We start from the raw sequence: 26994 nt of genomic DNA, 5'->3' as shown, positions 1-26994 counted from the left end.
ATCACACTTCATATAGGAGAGAACTTTTAACAGTTTTATCAGGCTTCCAACAGTTAAAATTTTTCATTGCCTTTCAGAAGACAGAGGAGGTCAGTGAGACCCCTTCCCTCAGTCTATCAATGTTTTCATTTACCAGGTTGAAGTTTTGCTGGATACTCCAGAGCCACAAGGATCACTTTTGCCCTCTGGGTAGGGTTGAATTTACCACAAAGCTAATGAAGCTTAAACTTCAGGACCCTCCACTTGGGTAGGCCCCCTCCAAGGTCTCCAGAGGGGCCCTATCGTTGTGTTCAGAGCTCCCCATATTCTTAAGCTTCCACGTAACTGGGAAGCTTACGTACTGTTCCACGTAACTGGGCCTTGGGATTCTGCCCCATGCCTCCATACCCCACTGAGCCCCGCCACAGTTCCGAATTTTTCCTAGATGGGAAGAGTCTCCTACCTAGTACAGTAGGCCCGTTTTACTCACGGGGGATACATTGGGTACCTAAACTACAGATAGTACCAAACCCTGTATACACTATGTTTTTTCCTCTACATACCAATGATTTGTTTTATCAGTTAGGTACAGTAAGAGATTAACAACAATAACCATAAAATAGAACTATTATAACATCATACTGTAATAAAGTTAAGTGAATGTGGTCTCTCAAATATTTCATTGTACTACACTCACCGTTCTTTTCTTTTTTTACTGTCTTTTTTTAAATTTACATCCAGTTAGCATATAGTGCAACAATGATTTCAGGAGTAGATTCCTTAATGCCCCTTACACATTTAGCCCATCCCCCCTCCTACAACCCCTCCAGTAACCCTCTGTTCTCCATATTTAAGAGTTTCTTATGTTTTGTCCCCCTCCCTGTTTTTATATTATTTTTGCTTCCCTTCCCTTGTGTTCATCTGTCACCATTCTTTTCGATGTGAGATGATAAAATGCCTATGTGATGAGATAGAGCGAGGTGAATGATGTAGGCATTGAGAGCTAGTATTAGGCTGCTATTGACCTTCTGACCATGTGTAAGAAGGAGACTCATCCCCTTCCAGGCTGTGGTTGATCGCGGGTAACTGAAATTACAAAAAGACACATGGCAGATAAGGGGGGACTCCCAGAGTCCAGTGTACCCCAGCAACATGGTTTCTCAGAAGATACCACTCCAAAGGAAGTATCCTAAAAGGAGAGCACCCCAAAGACAGGGATGTTAAAACTGATTCTTTTGCATCTCCCACATAAAGTGCACCTTTGATATCTGACCCAATTTTTTGTGTCCTTGAGGACACTCATATGTATCAGTAGGAAGTCCCTGGGAAAATCTCCTTTTTGGTGGCGCCTTGGCTCCCCAGGAATGAGGGTGTCCTTTAGATTAGACCCACAGGCTGCCCACTGGTACCCGTGGCTCTACCCTTCTGCGTGTCACCCAAGCTTGCCTCTTGTGTTAATCCCTGGCAGGTCTGGGTTCTATGTGTAAGGGCCCTTTTGGTTTAGAACTTCCCTGTACCTTTTGGAGGAAGAAAAATTTTTGGTTCTACTTTCAGATTCAGAAATGAATCTTTAATCAGCCTAAAGCATTGTTCCTGGAGTGGAGCTTGACTGGATACGGGGACTAGGCAGGGGGAGATGGGTAAATACAAACACACACACGCACACACAGTTTTGCATGTAATTTCAAGGAGATCACAGTCTTCTGAAACCCTTCTTGCTAAGCTCAGATACAGAGTCCCTACTCTAGAAGTTGAAAATGTAGTCAACTTGACCTGGTTTTTAAAAAAAGCCATACTAATACCTTCCTCATAATAATATCCTCCAATACTATGGGGCCAGAGGGCAGGGATTAGAGGAGATAATTCACGTAAAGAATGCTTAGCATAGTGTCTGACACATAGCAAGCAGTTATAATTGCTCGTTTCTCTGTTGAGGTTTGGATGATCTTAATGATTTTCATGAGAGCCTTAGGTAATAACAATACTAGCTTTGGGTTGCTATTATTTTCCCCAGCCTGTCATTTGCTTTTTAATTTGAAGGCAAACATTTAGAAGCTTTACTCTTATGTGGCCAAATCTGCAATCTTTATTTTGTGTGTGATTTTATTAATTACTTGGAAGATTAGACAGTCATCCTTTCGACAGAGCTTTGACAGATTCTGTTGCTTCTGGGTTTTTTTTCTCCCCATGGTTTGATTTTTATTATTTAGACATCTAATCCATCTGGAATTCGTCTTGGTATATGTTCTGGGGTAAGGTTTTAACTTGATCTTTTTCCCCATTGCCAACCACTTACTCTGCAACCACTAATTAAATATCCTTTCCTTCCCCACTGTATTATAATATCTTCTTTATCACATAATACATCCCCATATTTGGTAGTCTCTTTTTCTGGGCTTTCCATTCTGTTTCACAGAACAAGGATATGCCTATTTTGGCATAAATGTATCCTAATACCCTGTAGACCCAATCCCCTGTTTGACTCTGTTTTTTTTGTTTGTTTGTTTATTTTGTTTTTTTAAGAATCTAAAATATGCTCACTTGTTTCTAAGTAAATTTTTGGAAAACATTGACAAATCCCAAGGAAAAAAAAACCCTAAGAATTTTTATTGCAATTGCATTAGACCTATGCATTAATTGGGTAATGTTGCCATTTTTGAATATTTAATTTAACCAACTTGAGACTTTGTAACATCTTTCCATTTATTCAGCTAGTTGGTTAGCTTTTGTTTATTAGTGAAGAAAATGAGTGATGTGTTAACATTTGGAGTTTTCAAAAATTTTAATATACACAAAAAGGACAGGTTTCCCTTCTCCCCACTTTGTGGTATAACAGGACATATAAAAGAACATATTTTCCTTCAATTTTCACACACATACAGTTTCAGAACCCAAATATGGCAGTTACATTTTTGCTTTAAAAAGGTAAAGGTCAGGGACACCTGGGTGGCTCAGTTGGTTAAGCATCTGACTCTTGGTTTCGGCTCAGGTCATGATCTCTCGGTTCATGGGTTTGAGCTCCGCGTCGGGCTCTGTGCTGACAGCATGGATCCTGCTTGGGATTCTCTGTCTCCCTCTCTCTCTGCCCCTCCACACTCACTCACTCACTCTCTCTCTCTCTCTCTCTCTCTCTCAAAATAAATAAACTAAAAAAAAAAAAAACGATGAAGGTTGGTGGTATATCATGTCAAGGAGTTTGCTTCTTCCTTTCCTTAGAAACACAGGAAGATTATCAGTCACAAAGAGTTACTGTCATGAAATCCCCACCCCCCACCCCACATCCCAGAGTGAGGATTTACATGGAGTGGGTACCCCAGTTATTTTGGATATTCCCTTCTTGACCCCCACCCCCATGAATCTCTGCTGTCCTTTCCAGTTGTCCTCCCTCTCTATTACCTTTCAACTTCTTAGTGACAATGTTTCATAAATTGAAAATGGGGACATGTATTTACAAGGAGAGCAGGTAGAATATTTTATATCAGGATGATCTCAGAAAAGCCGGGTCATGTAATCAGTGTTCTTCTAGTGTTCCAGGTGTATTATCTGGGAGATTTATTTTAGAGGTTGGGTAGAGGAGAGGGGAGGGAATAAAATGGCTGCAGGAGTAGGAATATTATTCTCTTTCGACTTCCTAAATTCCTTCAGTCTCTTTAACTCAAGCCTTAGATTCCACCCTCTGCCTAACCTAGGTAAATGAAGTAAAGTAGATCTCTCAAATTTGGGGTAACGTTCATTATTAGAAACTTAAATTCATAAACAACTTAGAAAGGGTTTCAGATGGTTTTCTTGTCTGAGGCTTAACATGTAGCACTGCCTGACTCAGAGGGTCCACTTTTCTTCATGCCTAATCTGCCGGAAAGGAATACAAATTCAACAGAAGAAAACAAAAAGTGCTAAATCAATAACAGTAATTTTACAAGATTGCCTACCTGTTTAACCGACTCTGTAATTGCAATAATGCTGTTTAGCAGGAAAAACCACTTTTATCTCCTAGAATGGAAGGTATTTCTAAATTTAAAGAGAGTTCACTGCTTTAATTGGATCTTTTGTGTTCATTTTTGGCTTCTTTTCAACTTTGGGTTTGTGGTAGTTGGTGGGAAGAATTAGGGATAATATTGGGGTTATTTTCTTCACTTGGAATGAACAGACCTAATTCTGCTTCTGTCTTTCATACTCAACAACTGTTTCTCTAACCCTCTTACATCCCAGGGCGGAGCTAAAGTGAACTTTCTCATAAAGTCAATAAACATACATTCATGCTGTCTGAGAGGGATGAGAGAGAACTTCATAGAACAGGCTCTTAAATGATACTAGTTCAGTGTAAACACCATAAAATATATTTGTTTTTTTCCCCCCACCTCCCACTGAAGGCTGACACACTATTTAACTGCCATGTGGCAATTCTGCCGTCGGTCTGATCCTGACCCAGGTTGAAAAGCATACTTTCTGGGAAAGTCAGACTTTACTTTTGTGATATGGTGGACCTGACAAGAGTTGTTCACCAGCAGAAAGCCTGGACAAAGGTCTCTGAGCAGGCCCTAGGTGGGGAGCTTGGCCAAGTATTTAATGGATACAGTTTAGATCCCTTTTAATCTTTGTAGAACTCTGAAAGCGTATTAACGAAGAGTAGCCAGACATAAATCTGGCTTTTCTTTAAAAAAAAATTAGGAGGTTCTCTTAGGGCACCTGGGTGGCTCAGTCGGTTAAGCATCTGACTTCAGCTCAGGTCATGATCTCATGGTTTGTGAGTTGAAGCCCCACATTGGGCTCTGTGCTGATGGCTCAGAGCCTGGAGCCTGCTTTAGATTCTGTGTCTCCCCCTCTCTCTGCCCCCACCCCACTGGTGCTATGTCTCTCTCTCTCTCTCTCTCTCTCAACAAAAATTAAATAAACATTAAAAAAAAAAAAAAAGAAAGGAGGATGTCTTTATGATATAATGTGCAGTGTAAATATGTAGTATGAATTCTGATTTGGGAGTATTTGGGTAGTGGAGTGAAGATTGTAATTCTACAGGTGATTATAGCCTCTAGGTAAGAACATCTCATCTTGCAGGGTTGAGACTGTAACATTAACGTATTTGAATATGTCAGATGCCCTTATCCGCTTCATGTGATGTTGCCTCGTGCAGACATCAGCATGTTGTTGCCTGGTTAGACCGAGGTGGGTCAGGAAAGCAGGCCTCCTGCTGGCGGTGGCACTTCTCTGTGGCAGAGTGAGGTATTCTTAGTTGTGGCTTTCATGCCGGGTAAGCAGGAAGCAGGGACTGCACCTGCAGTATATCGAGAGGAGTGTCTAGATTACGGAATGGCCAGCTACCTCGTGGCTGCGAAGACATTCTGCTTTCTTCCAGTCTGATACAGCGCCAAGAGTACTGACAGGAGACTGGTGTTCTAGATTCACTTCTGGCACCAATTAGCTGTATGACTTCAGGCAGGTGGTTGCCTTTTCTGCTTCAGTTACGTCATCTGCAAACTGAGAATAAGAAAACCTGCCCCGCTACTGGAGAGAAGGATTACAGGGATCAGATTGATCTAGGGTACTGTTAAACCATTACATCTTAGAGACCTCCTGAGGATGTTTAGCTTGGTGAGTGAGGTGAGAACATTCAGTGATCAGGTTGGTGGGGCAACCACGTGCAGGGGAATTCCCTGCCACGTCTTGGAACCTCATCCAGCAAACAGCTCTCAAAAAGCAGGGCTGGGGAGTGGGAGACAGTCTATGGAGGTTCCACTGAGGCATGTCAGCCTAGCTGCTATTTGCCATTTCAGTTTCACCCAGGCGGGTGCTTTTTCTAAGTGCTTCAGAGCTGCCCAGCCACTTTGGTTACATCATCAATCTGGCATCTAATCTTAGTTGCATGGGATGTGTCTCTCGCTCACCAGATTCCTAAATTGTGAGAAAATACAGATATGTTGACGGGTTTGTCTGCCTGCCTGACCTTTTGGTTTTCTCTCTGCCTACTTCATCCCTAATTCCCTTGTGCCATCCTGGTCCTCCTGCCTTGCCTCCTCCACTCCCTCCACATCATTTCATAACCGATGCTTTTTCATTTCACTGGCTGGCACAAACTCGGTTTCCTTAGCAGTGGTTTTCTGGTCCTTCCACTGTCAAAGTGTTCACATCATGCTTGAGCTGCTTACAACTCTGATGCTTCCTGAACAAGTGCAGTGACAGCTAAGGACGTGAATTTCAGTTCTGCTTCTTTACCCTCTAGGGGAGAGGCTGTCCACTTTCTCTAGGTAGTTTGGGGCAGGGAAATTGGGTCCCAGTCTTCACTACTTCCCTTCCATCCCCCAGGTTGTTACCAGAATGATCTAAATGATCTAAATGGAAATGTTATTTACTTGCTCAAAGCCTGATGACTCCCCTCTGCCCATCCAGGCTCGGGGGCTACCCGGACACACAGATGGCTTTGTTTTTGTCCAGCACCATGTTGGCCTTCACAAGGTTCAAAATGATTTAAATTAGTAAGAACATTAAAGATCGGAAGATGGGTTATAAAACCCATGGTTTGGGTTTTTCTCAAAAGACTGGTAGATGGCAATGCTGGGCACCAGGAACTTGGTAGCACTGCCCCTTAGCCACAGCAGTGTTCTCCAGATGACACAGCTGCCACTCTGGCCTTGTCACTCCCTTATGTTACCTAGGGAGGTTCTGGTGTTTGACACCTCCCCACCCCGTCGCCCGCTACAGGATCAAGTTCAACTTGAGTACTTGAGTTGAGATCAACGCTTTATGAGGTATACAGGATCCATACCAATTCCTTTAGGCCCCAACTACATCTGCCCCCACCTCCTGCCCCATGCCAGGCTTTCCCAGAATAGCTCTGCTGTGAAATGCTATGAAATGATTAGTTGTTTGCCTGTTTGAGTTTGCTCACCCATACATTTTATTATTTTTTTAAACGAAGAGACCCATCTTGCAGATCCCTCTGGAGCATCCATTACAGGCAAGGGATGTGCCTGGCTTGGCCACACCACAATTGTGGAGTGTTTCAAGGAAGTTACATTTTAGATTTTCATGGCCTATTGATCTAAAGCTTCAGTGAAGGGCAAGAAGAGAGGAAGGAACAGATGGGTTTCTTTCTGTGGTTTCGGTTGTTTCCAAGACAAATCCATTGCATTAGGTTACTTGGTCATGTATTTGCAGACATTCTGCTCTCTGAAGCTGAGGATAGCAGCAAAATGGCTTACCTTGGTTGGGATATCTTGTTTTCAAACATTGCCCATTCTTTCCCAGAATTACAGGAAAATTGATATGTCAGTTAGCCTCATTACTTGAACTTCTAGACAATAAAGTAAGTTCAAGTTATTGAGTAATTACTTCCTTTATCGCTGTTCACATCAAGTCTAGGAGCTTGCAGTAGAGTGATGTTCAGAAAACTAGGCATTTGCTTCTCCAATTTCAAGAAATGGCTGTGTAGGTTGGGCTTTATCTTACTGGGGTCATTACTTGCTCCAAGTTCCATTCTGTGCTGGTTCCAAAACTTGATTTCCCCAGGAGGAGTCAGGCTTTTAGAATTTATGTCATCCTACTCAAACTCATAAGATCTATCTATAAACTACAATATCCCTTTTCTGTTTATTTACTGAACACCTATTGAGTGTATGGCCCTGTCCTAATCTCTGGAGAAACAAAAATAAATCACAAATATGATGTGGTCCCTGCCATTTAGAAGCTTATGGTCTAGAAGTGGGACAGATAGGTAAACAAATACATTATATATCATATGCTAAGTGTAGGGTGACCTTACATCCTGGGGACATCCTGGTTTGTGCTTGCTGTCTGGTGTAACTATTAATAGTGTCCCCTTTCGAAACCATCTAAGGGCCACAGTAAAAGTTTCTTTGAGAGGTTGGGGTATAGAGATGGTAGAAACAGGAGAAATCAGCCTGCTTTCTCAGACTAAACACTTGAGTTGGGTATTGAAGGAAGTTTGGGAAGTCAAGGTCTGGGAGCTCGAGGTGTGGGGGTAAGAGGGTGGGAATGTGCAGAACTCTACAGGAAAAAGAGAAATAGTTCCAGCAGCAGCAATTAGTCCAAGCTCATCAGTGTTTCCCAAATTTATCCTGTGAAAAAAAATTCCGCAAGATACTTGGTAAAAATTCAGATTTCCAGGCCCTGGTGGTGATTTGAGTTAGTATTTTTAAAGAAGCACCCCAGATGATTCTGGGACATACTGAAAGTTCAGAACCAATTCTCTACTGATTATGGCTTAGGAATACAAAGGGCTGGGAGTAATGAGGAACAGGAACTGCAAGACTATAGCACAAGTCACCTATCAACCAGGTGGGATGCCCTCAGGTGGGAAAACCCTGAGGTAGAACTAGTTGGAAGACATTTGCAGTGGAGCTGTAAGAAACAGACAGTTTGGGAAGTATGTCAGTGACAGTGGGGATGCAGAAGAATGAAGATTTGAGAACTACCCAGGAGAAAGAATGAACAGGATGTAAGAAGACATAGGTGCCAGTTACTAATTTACAAGGGGGGGGGGGGTTGGTAATATTATTTCCAGGCAACAAAACACGGGTCAAATCCAGGAACCTGGGGGAGTTTATAACCTGAAGGTTTATATGATGAGCCATAAACCTAAAAATACAAAGAACTGGATAATGTTGGGGTATATTTCATGACTTAAAAAAAAAAAAAAAAAAAAAAAGACTCCTGCTTACTCCCCATCCTTGTAGTCTCCAGAACAATCCTGACAGTTGTGTTTCTCTCTGGAAAGGAGCTGGATGAATTCTAAAGCATCCTGACACCCTAATCCTTTTATCTAGACTTCAGGCAAACCTCTGCCTTTCTGTTATGGTAAGACTAAGTTATCTTATGGTAAGATAACTACCCTGCCTTATCTTACAGTATATTTGCTTTTGTTTTTGTTATCAAATGTGTAAGACAGTCATGACTCCTCAGCATGACTCCCCTTTTAGGGGAGACTGTCTCTTGCAGTTTCAGCATGACTTTGTTCCTAAACTCTGAAGCTGCTCTCTCTGTGAGAACCTGCAACCACCTCACAGATTCACGGCGACTCTGGGAAATTACAATAATACAAGAAATGCCTTATACAGGCAAGGAGACCATGAAACCTGGTGTTTGTGGTTTGTGTCTGCCAGCTTCCTTGGTGCATTGGAGATTCTGAGGCGAGCAATCCCTAAACGGAAAATGAAGAAAATCCGAGGAGAGCTCTTCTATTTCCTTCTGCTTTCAAACATAAAGAGGGTTTTTATTTTGAAGGCTGCCTTCACCAGGCCTGTTGGCATACTTCTGAAGCAGTAAACGAAGTCAGAAATCAAAGATTTAGACGAAGTTATGAAGAGAAAGCCTCAAAAAGGAGAATGGGAAGCCGATCAGGCTGTAATTTCACAGGGGTAATTTAGCACCCTTTACCAAAGACCTGGCCCCAGAGCGTCCAGGAGTGCGGTTTGGGGAGGGACAAAGCATCTACAATTCCAGTCCTGGCTCCTCTTGTAGCATTGCTGAGGAATTTCCAAATCCTGGGAGTGGTAGAGTCGGAGGTGAATAGGCCGAAATCTTCCACGCTGTCAATGTCAGGGAGGGGTAAAAAGAACAGGCAACTGCGGCCTCAAAGTTTTTTTGTTTTTTTTTTTTTAATAAGGGGCTTCACTTCTATGCGATCTAATGTCACAACGCCATTAAGTCACAGTAGCAAGATGAAAAAATAAGGGAAAGAGGAAAAGCCCAGCGTGCACGGACCCAGGAAATGGATCTTCCCAGCTCCCGCCGCTCGCTGAGCTGTTGGGGGCGCCTGGGTGTTCTGCCCGCCGGAGTCGCAGCGGGGCAGCCCCCTGCCCGCAGTCCGGGCGCTACCAGCACGGCGCCGCGGCGGGGGGATCGGGCGGGCGCGCCGCGGACTTCAAAGCCCCGGCGCCGCCTTCGCCCCCGCCCGCGCGCGCGAATAGTACGGTCCAAGGGGGCGGCTCCTGGGGCGCGGCTCCCGCGGCAGCTGATGCGCGCCCCGCCGGCCGGGAGGCGGGAGCCCGAGACCCCAAGACCCGAGTCACCCGGCGCCGCGGGCCGGGGCCCTTAGGAGGCCCCAGGAGAGGCATCTTCCCGGCGGGAGTCGCCCGGCGCGGGGGTGGCCGCGACCGCACCGTTGGGGAAGGAGGACGAGGAGGAAGCGGCGCTGACTGCCGGCCGAGAGGAAGCGCTCCACCCGGGCCCCCGACGGCGCTCGTTTAACCACATCCGCGCCTCCGCTGGAAACGCTTACAGGCGCCTGTCACCCGTTCCCTCCATTTTGAAAGGGAAAAAAGGCTCTCCCCCTTCCCCTACTCGTAGGAGCTGGAGCCGGAGGAGCCGCGCTCATGGCGTTCAGCCCTTGGCAGATCCTGTCCCCAGTGCAGTGGGCGAAATGGACCTGGTCCGCGGTGCGCGGCGGGGGCGCCGGAGAGGACGAGGCCGGAGGGCCCGAGGGCGATCCCGAGGAGGAGGACTCGCAAGCCGAGACCAAATCCTTGAGTTTCAGGCAAGTACACGCATCCCTGCCGAGATGCAGACGTGCTGCCATCCATCCATCTGCGGCTCATTCTGTGTGCGTTGTGTGTGGTCGCTCACCCGCGTAACCATTATCATGGCAATGCTGCGTCCCTGCCCGTAACCGGGTCCCCGCTGTGCATTCGAAAGTTCAGGATGTTTTGTCCGGTATTACCTTTCCTCCGTTTCCGTATGAGCTTTCAGAACCTAACCCGGAATCTGCAGTCTTCCCGCATCCCGGTCTGCTTCAGTCACTTTCTCTAAGCTTCGATCCCCCAGCCCCCGCCCCTACACACAAGAGTGTCATTGATCACACCGGTAGAACTTGGGGCCCTCCCTGTGGAGAAGAAGTCGCTCCCAGGCCCTCCTGGTGTCCCCTTGTGGCCCGAAAATGCAGCCTTGGTAAAGAAGGTCGCGTGATGACAGGCCCCTGGCAGCTGGTGAGAAATGGTGGTCTTTGCTGAGCTGCCACCGAGTGATTGAGGAAGGCAGGTGACAGCATTCTCAGCCTCAGGCCGAGTGAGTTCCAAACAGGTAGAGGCCTGCCAAAGAAAAAGGCATCATGGCGAGAGCTGGCTTAATTTTAGGGGGAGAGGGCAGTCTTAATTTTTAAACCTATGAGAAAGGATTCTTGTTAGAAAAGGAGTCTGTTGGAAAGCGCTTTTGGGGGGATGTCAGAAGAAAGGATGACCTCAGAAATAAATGGTGATGAGAAGAGCTCCGGAGGATGGAGGAGATATTCAGGGAGACAGGATGCCAGACAGAAGGTGGAGGAGGGCCCTGCGAGAAAACCCGCAGCAGCTCCCACAGGCCAGTCCTTGCTGAGGACTAGTGGGTTGTAAAGTTAGGCAAAAATGCTGGACTTTAGCCTTTTCGGATATGTAGGTTGTAAAGGGTGTCGGAAATACCGTTGAAAGTGGTAATTCCTCATTTTTCCCCCTTGGCAGCTCGGATTCAGAAGGTAATTTTGAGACCCCTGAAGCTGAAACACCAATCAGATCACCTCTCAAGGAATCCTGTGATTCATCATTAGGATTGGCAGCACCGGGGGCCAAAACCCAAGGTAAAGGAAGTTCATTTTCTGCCTCTTGTTTTAAAGTTTTGAGAATGTAAATGAGGGAAGGAAGAGTGTTAACTTAGGACCATTTAAAAAGCTTTTGATCGACTACTTACTAAGAAAGAGCTGTTTTAAGGCTCCTGGCTTATTTGAAATATTTTTGTTTGTTTCAGGAATATGGTTTTCTTCCCAAGTGGTTTGTACATTTGCAGTTTGAGATTATCATTATCAAACATTCCTGCTGGGCCCTTCACCCTAAGCCCCTAAAAACCAAAAATGTGTGTAGTAATGCAGAGGTGAAGGTATGTTTAGATTTGGCTTCAGATGTTTCTCAGGCTAAGTCACTTTCTTCAGGGGTGTGGCTGGAGACAAAAATTATATGTAAGAGTGGACCTTTTTAGATAAGAAGGAATCTTAAGCTGTTTCAAAATTGTTCACTTCTCCTTCATCTGTATAGGAATGGTGAGCCTCTCAGTCTACCTAAGGAAACCTGGCACAGAGATGGTCTCCTAGCCCCTCAGAGCTCAACCTTGAGCCTGCCCTTCAACTACAAAAGCTTCTGATCCATTTAATTAGTAGAAACCTTTTTTGTCACACAGCCAGTTTTGAGTAAAATTTCACCTGTCCTGGTAGAGTCTGTTTATCTGTTCAATAGAGTGCGCTGTGATTCAGCAGTGAAAAAGTCTTGCTCTCACTGAGCTAACGTTATGGAGGGAAATGGATCTTTTAAAGGTTAAGCAAGATAACACATGTCAGCTTGTCTTAAGTATTATGGAAAAAAATAAAGCAGGGGAAGGAGGTATAGGGTGCATGGGGTAGGGATAAGAGATGCCAAAGGGTAATTAGGCCGAGCCTTGCCAATAAGGGAACTTGAGCAGAGCCCTGAAAGAAGATTGAGGGAACAGCCTTGCAGATTCTTGGGGAGAGAACCTTTCCAGCAAAGGGAATGGCATCTGCAAAGGCCTGAAACAGGACCAGCCTGAGATGGGGTGAGGCCCCATGGTGGGAGGGTTTTGAGGACCAATGAAGAAGCCAGTGTGGATGGAGTGGTGACTAGGAAGGGAACAGTAGGAGCTGAAGTTAGATAAAGGAAAGTCTGGAACACTTTGTAATGATGCTTGGATTTTCTTTCTGAGTAAGATAGGAAGCCATTGGAGGGTGTGTTATCGCCCCAGGGCTGCCTTGACAAAGTAGAAACCCACAAACTGGGTGGGTTAAAACAACAGAAATATATTCTCTCACAGATTTGGAGGCTAGAAGTCCGAAATCGAGGTATCAGCAGAGCCACAGAGCCATGTTCCTTCCTAAGGTTCTAGGGAAAAATCCTTTCTTGTCTCCTCTAGCTTCTGGTGGTGGCTGATACTTCACGGTGTTCCTTGGCTTGTGGCAGGATAACTCCAGTCTCTGTCTCCTTCATTACAAGGCCATCTTCTTCCTGTGTATCTCTGTGCCTTCACATGACATTCCTTTAAGGACACCGGTGATTAGATATAGGGACCCTCCTAATCCAGTATGACCACATCTTAACTTGATTACATCTGCAAAGGTACTATTTCCAAATAAGGTCACATTCACAGGTATGGAGAGTTAGGGCTTCAACATATCTTTTTGAGGGATGCAATTTAACCCATAACAGAGCGCTTTGAGCAGAGAGATCATGTTTTGACATCCTTTTAAAAAGACATGAGGCGCCTAGGTGGCTCAGTTGGTTAATCATCGACTGTTGATTTCAGCTCAGGTCATGATCTCACAGTTTGTGAGATTGAAGCCCGTGATGGCTTCTGCACTGAAAGTTCGGAACTGGGAGCCTGGTTCGGATGCTCTCTGTCTGTCTGCCCTCCCCCACTTGTGCTCTCTATCTCAAAATAAACAAATAAACATTGAAAAAAAAAAAAAGGCTACTTAACTGTTGTCTGGAGAAGGGACTCTAGCATGGATGTTGTTCTTCCATGCTTTCTCTTTTCCAGTGTCTGCCAGTGTCATCCTTCAGTAGAGCTAGGTTATCCTGTTAACTAGTTTTTGACTTGATTATGACTTTTTTCTCCTAACGGTTACTGTATTTTATTGCTTCATAACTTCCTTACAGGTTGCTTGGGAAGTCAGGTTCTTTGTGAAAGACTTCATGATGGAGCTGGAATTATTGGTTCACTGATAATAATAATTATTATTACTTTTGTGGTTTGATTTTGCTTTGACTTGGGAGTTGTCTAATGCGTTTCCCCTGCTGAGAATTCAGCCCTACTCTCAACACACCCTGGGTAGCCTCCCTCCCTGCTTTTTTTTCCACCCTGGGTTGCTTTTCACCATTGTTTTAGGCAGAGACCGCATGGGAACAGGCAGGTTTATACATTGGAGAGCTCACATGTGGCGCTTAGCTTTGCACACGGAAGATGCACTTGTTCTTCAAAGCTTCCTTTTTCTTCTGTCAAGATTGGCAGATCAGAAGAGAGATTTGAAAGCTGGAAAGAACTATTTTGAAGTTTTCCCATCAAATTTAAGTAATGCTCACGAGACCCATAAGTAGCGATTTGAAAGTCTCTTTAAATGTCCCTCAGCTTGGGCAGCTCCCTTCCTCACCATTCTGTCAGCTCCTAGTCTGATTCATCTTGACATATTCTTTGCTAATTGCATAGAGGCTCCTATGGCTCAGACCCCCCAGAGCCATAGAGAACCTATTGTTTGGTCCTTCCTGTGCCACTGACTCTTTTTTTACATGTTTTGGTAACTTCTAGCTCACATTCTTTTTCTCTCTTCTTTTGAAAGATTTCTTTTTAGAGAGTCATGGACCAGGAAAGCTGTGTGGAGTAGATCATGATTGGAGACCATGTATTTGATGGGGTAATGGGGTAGGGTGTACAATCTAGGAGACTACCACCACATATTAAGAAATCTTTCAATTTGGGGGGCGCCTGGGTGGCTCAGTCGGTTAAGTGTCCGACTTCAGCCCAGGTCATGATCTCACGGTCCGTGAGTTCGAGCCCTGCGTCGGGCTCTGGGCTGATGGCTCGGAGCCTGGAGCCTGCTTCCGATTCTGTGTCTTCCTCTCTCTCTGACCCCTCCCCTGTTCATGCTCTGTCTCTGTCTCAAAAAATAAATAAATAAATAAAACGTTAAAAAAAAATATTTCAATTTGGGGTTTTGTTTTATTTTTAATGTTTATTTTAGAGAGAGAGAAAGAGAAAGGGCAAATGGGGGAGGGGCAGAGAGAGAGGGGGACAGAAGATCTAAAGCAGACTCCATGCTGACAGCAGAGAACCTGATGTGGGGCTTGAACACACAAAATGTAAGATCATGACCCGAGCCAAAGTTGGATGCCTAACTGACTGAACCACCCAGGTGCCCCTGGAGCCTTTAAATAATAGGATGATTGTATATCAGCCTGGTAGTATTCTGCCCTTGAGAGCTCCTTCTGCCCAACGTGTAGAGTTAGCTCAGAGTCTTGTTGATGGCCTTGTTACACATACAGAGTAAATATAAAAATACAACCAAACACAGGTCTGACCAGGGAAGATATCAGTGGACCAAAATTCCTGGAGACACGTTTCTCGTTGAAGTCTTAACTTCTGAGCTTGGATGGTCCTCTTTCTCCCAAATTGTTGATTATTTGGCTCCTGATAAAGTTAGTCTTTCATATATCTTTGGTTCCAAGACATAGTGGGATAGCAGGTAGAAATTATATAAGACTGTATCATTTTGGGGGATTATTTATGAGTTAGTCAGGGGTTAGAGTTAACATACATAAAAGATACTGGCTTCCTGGTATATTATGGTCGCCCAATGTATGGGCTGTATCCCACCCCAACTTCCATATGATTCTTTGAACGCAGGGAAACATCTACACCTATTTGAAGTTAATTTTCTTTTCATTGGAAGTTTTTGGGGACTTACAGTATCTGAACTCTGTCTTAACACTCCTTAAGACAGAATTGTATGCCATTCTAGGAATGAAACAATGGATGAGGTTGTGGGGATTTTTTTAAGCCACAGACAGAAGCTGGCTTCGGACTAACTGGTAAAATAAAAGTTTAGCCAAAGAGGTTCCTTGAAAATACCAGAGTGGTGGCTGTAATACTGGGGCTGGTAGTTCTGTGTTTGCTATCTGTCTGCCTCCCCCAACAAAGAGTGTTTAAGCTGCTGCTGTTAACTGTTCTTTCTTTTTGCTGGGGGATGTATCAGTGAGGAGATGGCACGTACAGAGGACTTCTGAAAGAGGTACAATCTCAAGTTCATCCCCTCCCCACTTTTTTGTGTGTGTGTGTGCTTATGGACTATGGTTTTGTCCATTGTCTTAGACTATAAAAGCTGCAGTGAGTGGATGTCCTGTGCTACTAGAAGCTACTAGAAGTCTCCCTGCCACACATATACCTTTATATGTATATACATATACATATATGTATATATGTATATACCTTTCTTTGAGAAAGAAAATCTTAATTCATGCTGAAGCTCTTGTGTGTGCCCTTGGAACAGCTAGTTAAATCTACCCTGTTTGATATGTTAATTAGGTGCCTTTTCAAAGACTCACTGTAGTCCTCCAGAATAGAAGGAAAGAGATAAACAGGATCAGTCCACAGATGTTTACTGCTGGAGGCCTGGTGGGGAATGCAGAGTTGTTTATTGACACAGTTTTGGTAGTCTCGATCAGGAATCGGCAGACTGTGGCTCACAGACCAAATGTGGCCCTGTCTCTTGCTCTGACTGATTATTGTTTTGTCTGGGAGCTAAGAATTGTTTTTACATTTTTAAGTGCTTGAAAAAAATTGTGACGTGTAAAAATTACATGAAATTCAAATTTTAGGGCCCGTAAGTAAAGTTTTGTGGGAATGCAGCCACACTTGTTCGCTTAGGTGCTGTCTGTGGCTGCTTTCACACTAAAACAACAAGGTTGATTACTTGGAACAGAGACTGTGTAGCTGGCAAAAGCCTAAAATGTTTACTGTTTGGCTCTTTACAGAAAAGTTTGCTGACCTAGATCCACACCTAGGACAATTTTCATAAAAATATAAAGCTTAAGTAATTTGGGCTAACTTTCAAGAAAGCAGCAAGGCTATATACATGATTAATTAACATGAACTGTGGCACCTGGTGCCATTAGTGCAGGCCTGTATGCTTTAGGTAAGACTCTAGGGAAAGGCTGGTTTGGGCTGGCTGTTTGTCTCCCTTACAAAACACAAATGTCATTGGTCTGTCAGTGTACTTGCTTTTTAATTGACTGTGAGATCCAAGGAGTTATGAAAAATGGAAATTAGAGAAGAATGAAGAGAACTTGGGAATCATTTAATAATATAAATACAAATATATAACTTTTGACTTTTGCCCATTAAGTGTTTTTTAATAGTTTTAATTTAATTTAATAGTTTTAATTGGGTGTTTTAGAATTTATTTGACAGTTGATATGGTATATTGTTGGTATATGCTATATGGTTGAAATGGTATATTTATTGGATTGTTTTAGACTGTGCATATATAAGACCTAGAATGCAGATCTTGTTAAAATGTAAGACTTAGGTTTTCAATTCTAAGGCTTTGAGTTACATGTACAAGAAAATATGCAGGGGCACCCGGGTGGCTCAGTGGGTTAAGTGTCTAGCTCTTGACTTGGGCTCAGGTCATGATCTCAACAGTTCGTGAGTTTGAGCCCCATATTGTGCTGTGTGTTAGCTGTGCAGAGCCTGCTTGGGATTCTCACTCTGCCCTTCCCCTGCTCATGTGTGCACACTGTCTCTCAAAATAAATAAATTAAAAAAAAAAAAAGAAAATACTATACAGACATTTTTCATTAGGTATTTATTGAAGTGTTCCAGTAAAATTCATGAGTATGGTTCTCCTAAGGATTTAGTTTAACATCCTCTCCCTGCCCCTACCACAAGGATTGCTTTGTTAGAATTTCCTAGAAATGATGGGACTAATAAGGACCCTTAATGTTACCTAGCCCAAAAGTTTAACCCATGTGGCTCCTTTGACAATATCCCAAACCAGTACTTTTACTTTTATTTTTAAATTTTTGATGTAATTAGTTCTTTCATAGTTTAAATTTGTATATTCTATTATTATAAGATCTTTAAGGCTTGGAAACCTCAGCAGCATGATACAATTCTGTGGTGTTTTTTTTTTTTTTTTTTTTTTCCCAGATAACATTTTTAGCTCTCAACTTGGGAGATTCCTACTAGTTAGTAAATGGGATCAGAGCCATGTTTCTTTGTTGGTTAATTTATAGCAGCGTAAATGAGCCACACAGAGAGCTTCTATGTGGTGTTCCACCCAAAAAAGAAAGTCTTCTCGGGGAAAAAGTATAGTTTTTCCAGCAGACTTCTCAGGAAGTGCAGAACCACAATATTTGAATAAAAAACTTAGGAGCAGGGGTAAAGCCTCCCTGCTGAAAGTAAACATTTTAGGGGCATCTGGGTGGCTCAGTCGGTTAAACATCCGACTCTTGATTTTGGCTCAAGTCATGATCTCGCAGTTGATGAGTTCGAGCTCCACATTGGGCTCTGCGCTGATGGTATGAAGCCTGATTGGGATTCTGTCTCTCCCTCTCTCTCTGGCTGCCCCTCCCCTGCTCATTCTTTCTCTCTCAAAATAAATAAACATTAAAAAAAGGAAGTAAACATTTTAATAACTGTAAAGCAGTAAATGTTATAATGGTTAAACTCACTTTAGACTCGTACTTGCCAGTTTGGGGCTTACCTGAGCAGCAAATCAAGTGATATAGCTTACTGTGATAGTTTCTGGTGGTGCATGTGTGTGTGGGAGGGGCAACCCTTCCAAAATTATGTTGCTGCCATTTAATGCTCCACTTAAAAAAATGTATGTGGTCTAAAGCCGTTTAAACATTTAGGTTAAAGAGTGCTCATAGTGTCTTTTTCAAGTGAGCAGTAGCAATGTTCATAGGAAGTCCTGGCAGCATAAGCCATTTTGTCACTATCTCCTAACTCAGGTTAGTGATGTAAAAGCTACTGGTTTATCTATCCAAAACAAAACAGCTTGGTGGGGCTGTGATAAATGAGGGTTGCTGAATTGCCTGAAAACTGTTAGCATTGGGCCTAGAAAGGGATTGCTGTTTCTAAGTTCAAGATCTCACTCTCTCCTTTGCTTGTACATGAACCTGATTTCATGAGTCTCCACAAACATGATTGTATCTCCAGGAGTTAGATTGATAATGGCTGAATGGATATTTCATTATTTCACAAATGAAAAAGTGTAATTTGACAGTTCTGTTTGACAGATACAGATATATTCCTAGCCAGTCCAGGTGCCCTCTTTCCCATGTCCTTGCTGGAAATATAACAACAAATTACTCATCTCCAGCTTTCCCACTAGAAGACTGCCACCTAGCAGACCATTGTCTTTCTGTTTCAGCTGAGTTTGTCTGTTTGTTTATTTATTTATTTTATTTATTTATTAGAGACAGTGAGAGTGGGGGAGGGGCAGAGAGAGGGAGAATCCCAAGCAGGCTATGCTTTGCCAGCACAGAGCCCAACGTGGAACTCGAACCCACGAACCGTGAAATCGTGACCTGATCTGAAACCAAGATTCAGACACAGACTGAACCACTCTGGTGCCCCTCAGCTGAGTTTATTGAATTTGATGGGAGCAAGTAGGCTTTTTTCCCCCCTTCTTTTCAGCATCTTACTTGATTTTAGAACAGTGATGCTGTGAGATGGGACACATATAATCTCCATTCCACAGATTGGGGCCAGAGTCTTTACCGCTAGTGGTAGAGTGGGGTCTTAAATTTAGCTTTTAAGATTGCACATCCAGAGCTTCTTGGAACATATTATACAGCTTCTCTCCCCCGGGGAATCTGTGATTTTCTGTGATTCTCTTCACTGATTGAAAACTTTTCAGAGGAACTGAAGGTTCTTAAAATGTTTCCAGGACAGAGTGTGTGTTGGGGGAAAGCATCCTTTAAGGTATCCTGTTAAGTGACAGTGATTTTAAGAAAAAGTTCAGTAGGGGATATATATTCCATATTTATTAACTTTGCACATATATGAAGTATAAAGTGTAGTTCAGGAATTTTGAATATTAGAAGTTTGCAGCACAATTTAGATATAGAGCCAGAAGCAGGAAAGAAAAAAAGCATTACTGGGTATTCAACTTTATTGAAAACATTTTGCTTCCTTAATGCTTAGCTTCAGCTTATCAGTGAGAAATAAAGAGGGAAGGGACATATTGAGTAGTAACTTTTGCTTTCTCTCTCCACATGTGAGTCGTGTGGGGGAGGAGAGGTAGGTACCTGGAGATGTATGCAGCCTCCTGGGACTCTGTACCTATTTTGGGTTAGAAAGAAGAGTTTCTAAGAGGCCTGTATTAGTTATCTATTGTTGTGTAACAAATTACTCCAAAAGTTATTAGCAGCTTAGAACAATAAACATTATTTCACATAGCTTTCATAGGCCTAGAATTTGGAAGCATTTTAGCGGGGTGATCTGGCTTAGGGTTACTTGTGAGAATGCAGTCACAGTGTTGGTTGGGACTGTAGTCACCTGAAAGCTTGACTGGGGCTGGAGGACATTCTCCTCAAGTAATTCACTACTGCCTGGCAAGTGCTGGCTGTTTGTGGGAGGCCTCAGTTCTTTACTATGTGGATGGACCTCTCTCTCTATTGGGTGGCTTGAGTGTTCTTCCAGCATGGCAGCTGAGTGACCAGAGTGAGTGATCCAAGAACAAGATCGAATTGTAACGTGTTTTGTGACTTAGCTTCAGAAGTCACGTTGTTATTTCCATAATATCTTTTCGGTTAAACGAGTCAGTCCAGGGGCATGAATGCTGGGAGGTGGGATTCATCTCACCTGATAAATGGCTCCCTCATTGGGTGCCATCTTGGAGGCTGACTAGCACAAGACCATTTTCTACTTTTTAAAAAAAACTTATACCAAAGGGTATAATTTCAAAGACTTCAGCCTTTTTTATTACTTTCTTCCTCTGGGGCCTCTTCACTGCTTTATCCACCCCTTCCTTTGGCTCCTTTTCTTAGAGTACAGGAGCAGAAGCGACAGGAGAAATAAGGTCTTCAACCAGGGTCCCTCTCCTATTGTGGAAGTGTCTCATGTGCCTGGTGAATCAGTTGCTGTTGCTTTGGCTGGAGGCTCCTCTCTCTTTTCCTTTATCCTGCATCAGCCCCCAGCTCCTGTGTGGGCAGTTGCTACTTTGTGAGAGAGGCAGTTGGTATTTCGAATTCTCCAGTAATTATTTCTGAAGAGATGCACATTATGGTTGTTTGGCAGCAACGGAGTGAAGTTACACAATTTCACATCTCTGCAGAGGAGTCCCATCTGTTAGCACGTGCCCTTTCTCTCTGCTCCTCCTGCTGCAGTTGTTGGGGATGGAGGAAAAGTCCTACAGGGAGAGCCTTCTACAGTTTCTGTCTATGGTGGAGGATTTCTAATGTATTTGAAATGTATCCTCAAACAAATGCAGATGGTTCCGAAACTCCAGGACATCTCATCAGTGAGAAGACTTACTCGTTGTTGGATGGGTTTCTGTGGACAAGGTTTGGCTGCCTGGTGGGCAGACAGTGTTGATTAGTGGGCCCCTCCATCTAACTGTATTGTGATGTTGGCCTTCAGAGGATAGGGTTTGGGTCTCCTTTTTATTTTTTAAAAATTTTTTTTTTTTCAACGTTTATTTATTTTTGGGACAGAGAGAGACAGAGCATGAACGGGCGAGGGGCAGAGAGAGAGGGAGACACAGAATCGGAAACAGGCTCCAGGCTCTGAGCCATCAGCCCAGAGCCCGACGTGGGGCTCGAACTCACGGACCGTGAGATCGTGACCTGGTTGAAGTCAGACGCTTAACCGACTGCGCCACCCAGGCGCCCCATGGGTCTCCTTTTTAAATAAAATAGCGTAACATGCTGGTTTGGAGATTTGAAATATTTTCTTCACCCTTAGTTCAAGCTTTTAAAGCCTGTCCAGTGGCTTTCCAGATTACTCTTTACCTGTGGAGTCTTATATTTTAGGATGAGCCTCTGTCAGGAGTTAGAAGCTTATCTCTGAAGAACACGGCATCTGGCGTCCTGTCTCTTACAAAAAGCAATTAAACTTGCCCCCGCCCCTACCAGCTCCTGAATAGTGTTTTATTTGGTGTTTTTTTTGTTTTTGTTTTGTTTTGTTTTGTTTTTCTTGTGTAGGGCCCGGAGGCGGAGGTCTGGCCAGTTTGTTTGTTGTTGTCTAGGTTTGGTCAGGGGTGGGTACATGAGGGGTGGTGTTGGATGTTGATGTTTTTCTGCTTTAAGTAGTGATATCTTAAAATTCTGGCTACCTAAGAGGATGTTCTGCATTTTCCTGTCTTGACTCACCCACTTGGAATCCCCTCCTTACTCTCATGCTCTGGATGACCTTGGGGCCCCACTGGTCGTGAGGGAACGTGAGCTCTGCAGCCTATACCCTGAGGTTCTACCCAGCATTCCTGGAAGAGACCTGCGTGTGCTGTTATCCTGCCCCTGGGTACCACATGGTGTCCACTTCTACTGCATTTTAAGGCCTGTGTCCTTGACTAAATGGCCTAGAATGTACATATATAAAGTATATTTCAACTTTGGGGTAATCAGAGGGACTGGGAATTCAGAGACATGAAACTGAAAAAAACAAAACAAAACCCTCGAATTTTGGACACTTGCCTAAATGCTAATCTGTACCTTATTAACAGTCTCCTCGGGTCAGACCACTTTAGCAGGAAGGGGTGGCAGAAGTGCCGGAATCACACTTCCCTCCTGATTCCAGCCCTTGATTCCAGCACAGTAGAGCAGGGGGTGGGAGACAAGACCAAGCCATACATTTAAGAGAGGACAGCTCTTCAAAGGGAACGGGCCGAATGAAGAACAAATGTTAATCCTTTACAGCTGTTGGTGTAGAGCTGAACAGCTTCCCTACTACTTCAGTGTACTTTTTCTGTCTATAAATGATAATCTCTTGAAAAAGAAGTCCTTTATGTGTCAGACGTTTGCCCAGCAGTGGGCACTGGTTGAGGATCACCTCTGGTTTGGGTGCTCGCTCCAGTTTTGGTGATACAAAAGGGACCAGGTGTAAGGCCCCCACAGAACTCAGTCTGGAGGAAGCCTGCTGGCTTCTATTACCAGTGTTCTTACAAGGGAATGTATGAGGGAGGTCTTGGGAGAAGTCAAATGTTAAAAATCAGAATTGAAAAGAAACAGCTCCTTCCTCCCCGCCCCCCCCCCAGAAAAAAAAAAAGCGAAAAGCATTTTGAGCTTAACAATTGTTCTGTCTCTAGAATGGTTCCTATGCTTGGCTATATCTGCTGTAGGAGAGAGGAGTGATGTCATTTTTTCACCTTTTTCTATAAATAGAATTTATCTAGCACACTGTAGGCTTCCTCAAGAGAAATTTAAAATCCCAAATTGATGTGCTAGTGAGACCTACCACCTCGCTGCAGTGTCCCTACAGGTGATACACATAAGAGCTATTTACAGCATTTTCTGAAATGTAAGTCTGTGGTGTACTAGAACATTTTATTAAGAATTGCAGGAAACTCCTCCTGCTCGGCCTTTAAAAAGCTGTGTCCTTTTTTTCTTTGTTAACGATTTTATTGAGGGGCACCTCAGTAGCTCGGTCGGTTAAGTGTTTTGCTTTCTGCTCAGGTCATGGTCTCGCAGTTTGTGAGTTCAAACCCCACATCAGGCTCTGCGCTGACAGCAGGGAGCCTGCTTGGAATTCTCTCTCTCCCTCTTTCTCTGCTGCCCCCCCCCGAAAATAAATAAACATTTAAAAATATTTTTAAAAAGTTTTATTAGATATAATTCACATGCCATACAGTTCACCTATTTTAAGGGCCTGCGATGCAGTGATTTTTAGTATATTAACAGAGTTGTGCAACTATTGCCTGTGTCCAATTTTTAGAACATTTTATCACCCCCAAAAGAATCCGTACCCATTAGGAGTCACCTCCCATTCCTTTCCCATTCCACCCCTGGGCAACTGAGAATCTAAATTGTGTCTCAGTAGATTTGCTTATTGTAAACATTTTATATAAACGGAGCTATACAGTCTATAGTCTTTTGTGATTACCTCTGTTTACATCCATGTTGTAGCATGTATCTGTACTTCAGTCCTGTTTTATTGTTGATTAGCACTACACTACATGGATATGCTGTATTTTGTTCAGTTGATAGACGTATGGGTTATTTCCACTTTGGGGTTATTATGGTTAATGCTGCTATGAACACTTCCTGTGCATAGGTTTTTATGTAGATGCCTAGTAGTAGAATTGCCGGGTCATGAGGTAACTCTATTTCTAACATTTTGAGGAACTGTCAAAGTGTTTTCCAAAGAGGCTACACCATTTTACATTCTTACCAAGCATGTGAGGGTTTCAGTTTCTCCACCTCCTTGCCAGCACTTGCTATCCATCTCTTTGTAGCCATATTAGTAGGTGTGAAGTGGCATCTCCTGGTTCTGATTTGCGTTTCCCTTATATCTAATGATATCGAGCATCTTTTCATGTACTTGTTGGCCGTTGGTATATCTTCGTTAGCAAAATGTTTATTCAGATTCTTTGTCTACTTTTTAACTGGGTTATTTATCTTTTCATATTGAGTTATAAGAGTATGTATTCTACATACGAGTCCCTTACTATATTTTTTATTTTATTTTATTTTATTTTTTTAATTTTTTTTTTTTATATATTTTTTTTTAATTTTTTTTTTCAACGTTTATTTATTTTTGGGACAGAGAGAGACAGAGCATGAACGGGCGAGGGGCAGAGAGAGAGGGAGACACAGAATCGGAAACAGGCTCCAGGCTCTGAGCCATCAGCCCAGAGCCCGACGCGGGGCTCGAACTCACAGGACCGCGAGATCGTGACCTGGCTGAAGTCGGACGCTTAACCGACTGCGCCACCCAGGCGCCCCACGAGTCCCTTACTATAGATGTGATTGTAAATAGTTCTTCCCATTCTGGCGGTTATCTTTTTACTTTTTTGATGGTATCATTTGATGTGTAAAAGTTTTTAATTTTGATGAACTTCAGTTTTCTACTTTTTCTTTTGTCTCTTATGTCGTATCTAAGAAGGCTTTGCCCAACCCACAGTTCCAAAGATTTACTCCTAGGTTTTCTTCTAAGAGTTTTATAGTTTGAGCTCTTACATTTAGGTCTGTGATTCATTTCGAGTTAATTTTTGTATAGTTTGTGAGGAAGTGGTGCAACTTCTGTCTTTTGCATGTAGCTGTGCAGTTGTCTCAGCACCATTTGTTGAAAGATTGCCCTTCTCTCTATTGAATTAATTTTGTACCCTTGTCAAAATCAATTAATCATAGGGGCGCCTGGGTGGCGCAGTCGGTTAAGCGTCCGACTTCAGCCAGGTCACGATCTCGCGGTCCGTGAGTTCGAGCCCCGCGTCGGGCTCTGGGCTGATGGCTCAGAGCCTGGAGCCTGTTTCCGATTCTGTGTCTCCCTCTCTCTCTGCCCCTCCCCCGTTCATGCTCTGTCTCTCTCTGTCCCAAAAATAAATAAACGTTGAAAAAAAAAATTAAAAAAAAAAAAAATCAATTAATCATAGATGTAAGGGTTCATTTCTGAACTTTTAATTTTTTTTTTTAAGTTTATTTATTTTGAGAGAGACAGAAAGCGTGAGTGGGGAGGCACAGAGGGAGAGAGAATCCCAAGCAGGCTCCATCCACACTGTCAGCACAGAGCCTGATGAAGGGTTGAACTCACAAACCATGAGATCATGACCTGAGCCGAAGCTGGACATTTAGCCGACTGAGCCACCCAGGTGTCCCTAAACTTTTAATTTTGTTTTATTGATACATATGCCTTTCCTTATGTTGGTCCTACACTGCCTTGATTATGGTAACTTTGTAGTGAGTTTTGAAATCAGGACATAGGAGTCCTCCAACTTTGTTCTTTTGATTGGTTTAGCTATTCTGGGTTCTTTGCATGTCCTTATGAATTTTAGGATCAGCTTATTAGTTTTTGCAAAGAAGCCTGCTGGGATTTTGATACATGTTGTGTTCAATCTCTAGATAAATTGGGGAGTGTGGTCATGTTAACAATATTAAATCTTCCAATCCATGAATATAGGATGTCTTTCCATTTATTTAGATTTTTAATTTTTTAAACAGTTTTAGAGTATCTTGCCTTTCTTTTGTGAAGTTTATTTTCAAGTATCTTATTCTTTTTGATATAATGGTAAATGAAATTATTTTTTTTAATTTCTTTTTTGGATTTTTCATTGCATGTGTATAGAAATACAATTAATTTTTTGCACATTGATTTTATATTCTAGGACTTTCTATATACAGGATCGTTTCATCTGTAAATAGAGATAGTTTTTACTTTTTCCTTTCCAATTTAGGTATCTTTTATTTTATTTTTCCTAGCCTAATTGACCTGGCTAGGACTTCTAGTACAATTCTGAATAGATGTAGCAAAAGTTGATATTGTTGTTCTTGATTTTAGGGTAACAGCATCAATCTTTTAGCATTAAGTATGACATTAGCATGAAGGTTTTCATAGCTGTCCTTCATCAAGTTGAGGAGGTTCCCTTCTGTGCCTAGTTTGTTAGATGTTTTTTGTCGTGAAAGGATGTTGGATTTTGTCAAATTCTTTTTCTGCATATACTGTGATAATTATGTGGGTTTTGTATTCCATTCTGTTGACATACACTAATTGATTTTCAGGTGTTAAACCAACCTTGCATTCCTCGGATAAATCCCACTGTTCATGATGCATAAATTGGCTTTTTATGTGTTGGTGGATTCGGTTTGATAGTATTTGGTTGAGGATTTTTACTTCTGTTTTCTTTTTTTAACTTTTTTTTAATGTTTATTTATTTTTGAAAGAGACAGAGACAGAATGCAAGTGGGTTAGGGGCAGAGAGAGAGGGAGACACAGAATCTGAAGCAGGCTCCAGGCTCCAAGCTATCAGCATAGAGCCCGACATGGGGCTTGAACCCATGAGCTGTGAGATCATGACCTGAGCTGAAGTTGAACGTTCAACTGACTGAACCACCCAGGGGCCTCTGCTTCTATTTTCAATAGGAGATATTGGTTTGTAGTTTTTTTCTTTCTTGTGGTAACTTTGGATTTGTTATCAGAGTAATATTGGCCTGATAGAATGAGTTGGGAACTATTTTCCTCTTATATTTTTTGTAAGAGTTTGTGAACAATTGATATTAGTTCTTTAAATTTTTTTTTTTTCAACGTTTATTTATTTTTGGGACAGAGAGAGACAGAGCATGAACAGGGGAGGGGCAGAGAGAGGGAGACATAGAATCGGAAACAGGCTCCAGGCTCTGAGCCATCAGCCCAGAGCCTGACGCGGGGCTCGAACTCACGGACCGCGAGATCGTGACATGGCTGAAGCCAGACGCTTAACCGACTGCGCCACCCAGGCGCCCCGATATTAGTTCTTTAAATATTTGGCAGAATTCACCAGGCTGGTCCATGTTTTTGGGGGGCGGGAGGAGTTTTTAATTTACCAATTCAGTTTCTCTCCTTGTT

General features: G+C 43.0%; 1 protein-coding gene across 16 annotated transcripts in view; it reads left to right on the top strand.

Annotated features, from left to right (window-relative positions):
• Window positions 1–26994, top strand: part of TACC1 (transforming acidic coiled-coil containing protein 1) — a 122961-nt gene that overhangs the window by 53289 nt on the left and 42678 nt on the right. For 4 of the 16 annotated variants that reach the window (XM_086703665.1, XM_086703671.1, XM_086703670.1 and 1 more), the window contains exons 2-3: window positions 10279–10465; window positions 11421–11536. The exons of 2 other annotated variants lie outside the window; for them this stretch is intronic. In XM_086703665.1, coding sequence (XP_086559791.1) covers window positions 10305–10465; window positions 11421–11536 — 277 coding nt within the window. In that variant the 5' untranslated portion in view covers window positions 10279–10304. Of the gene's footprint in view, window positions 1–8927; window positions 10466–11420; window positions 11537–26994 lie in introns of those variants that run through there. 10 more of the 16 variants (XM_086703669.1, XM_086703667.1, XM_086703668.1 and 7 more) reach the window with 6 other exon arrangements.

This window comes from Puma concolor, chromosome B1 (assembly GCF_028749965.1).
Source record: "Puma concolor isolate L17-30 chromosome B1, mPumCon1.1.hap2, whole genome shotgun sequence".
Classification (NCBI taxonomy): domain Eukaryota; kingdom Metazoa; phylum Chordata; class Mammalia; order Carnivora; family Felidae; genus Puma; species Puma concolor.
Note: the sequence above shows the minus strand (reverse complement) of the source record. Positions and strands in the feature narration are given on the sequence as shown.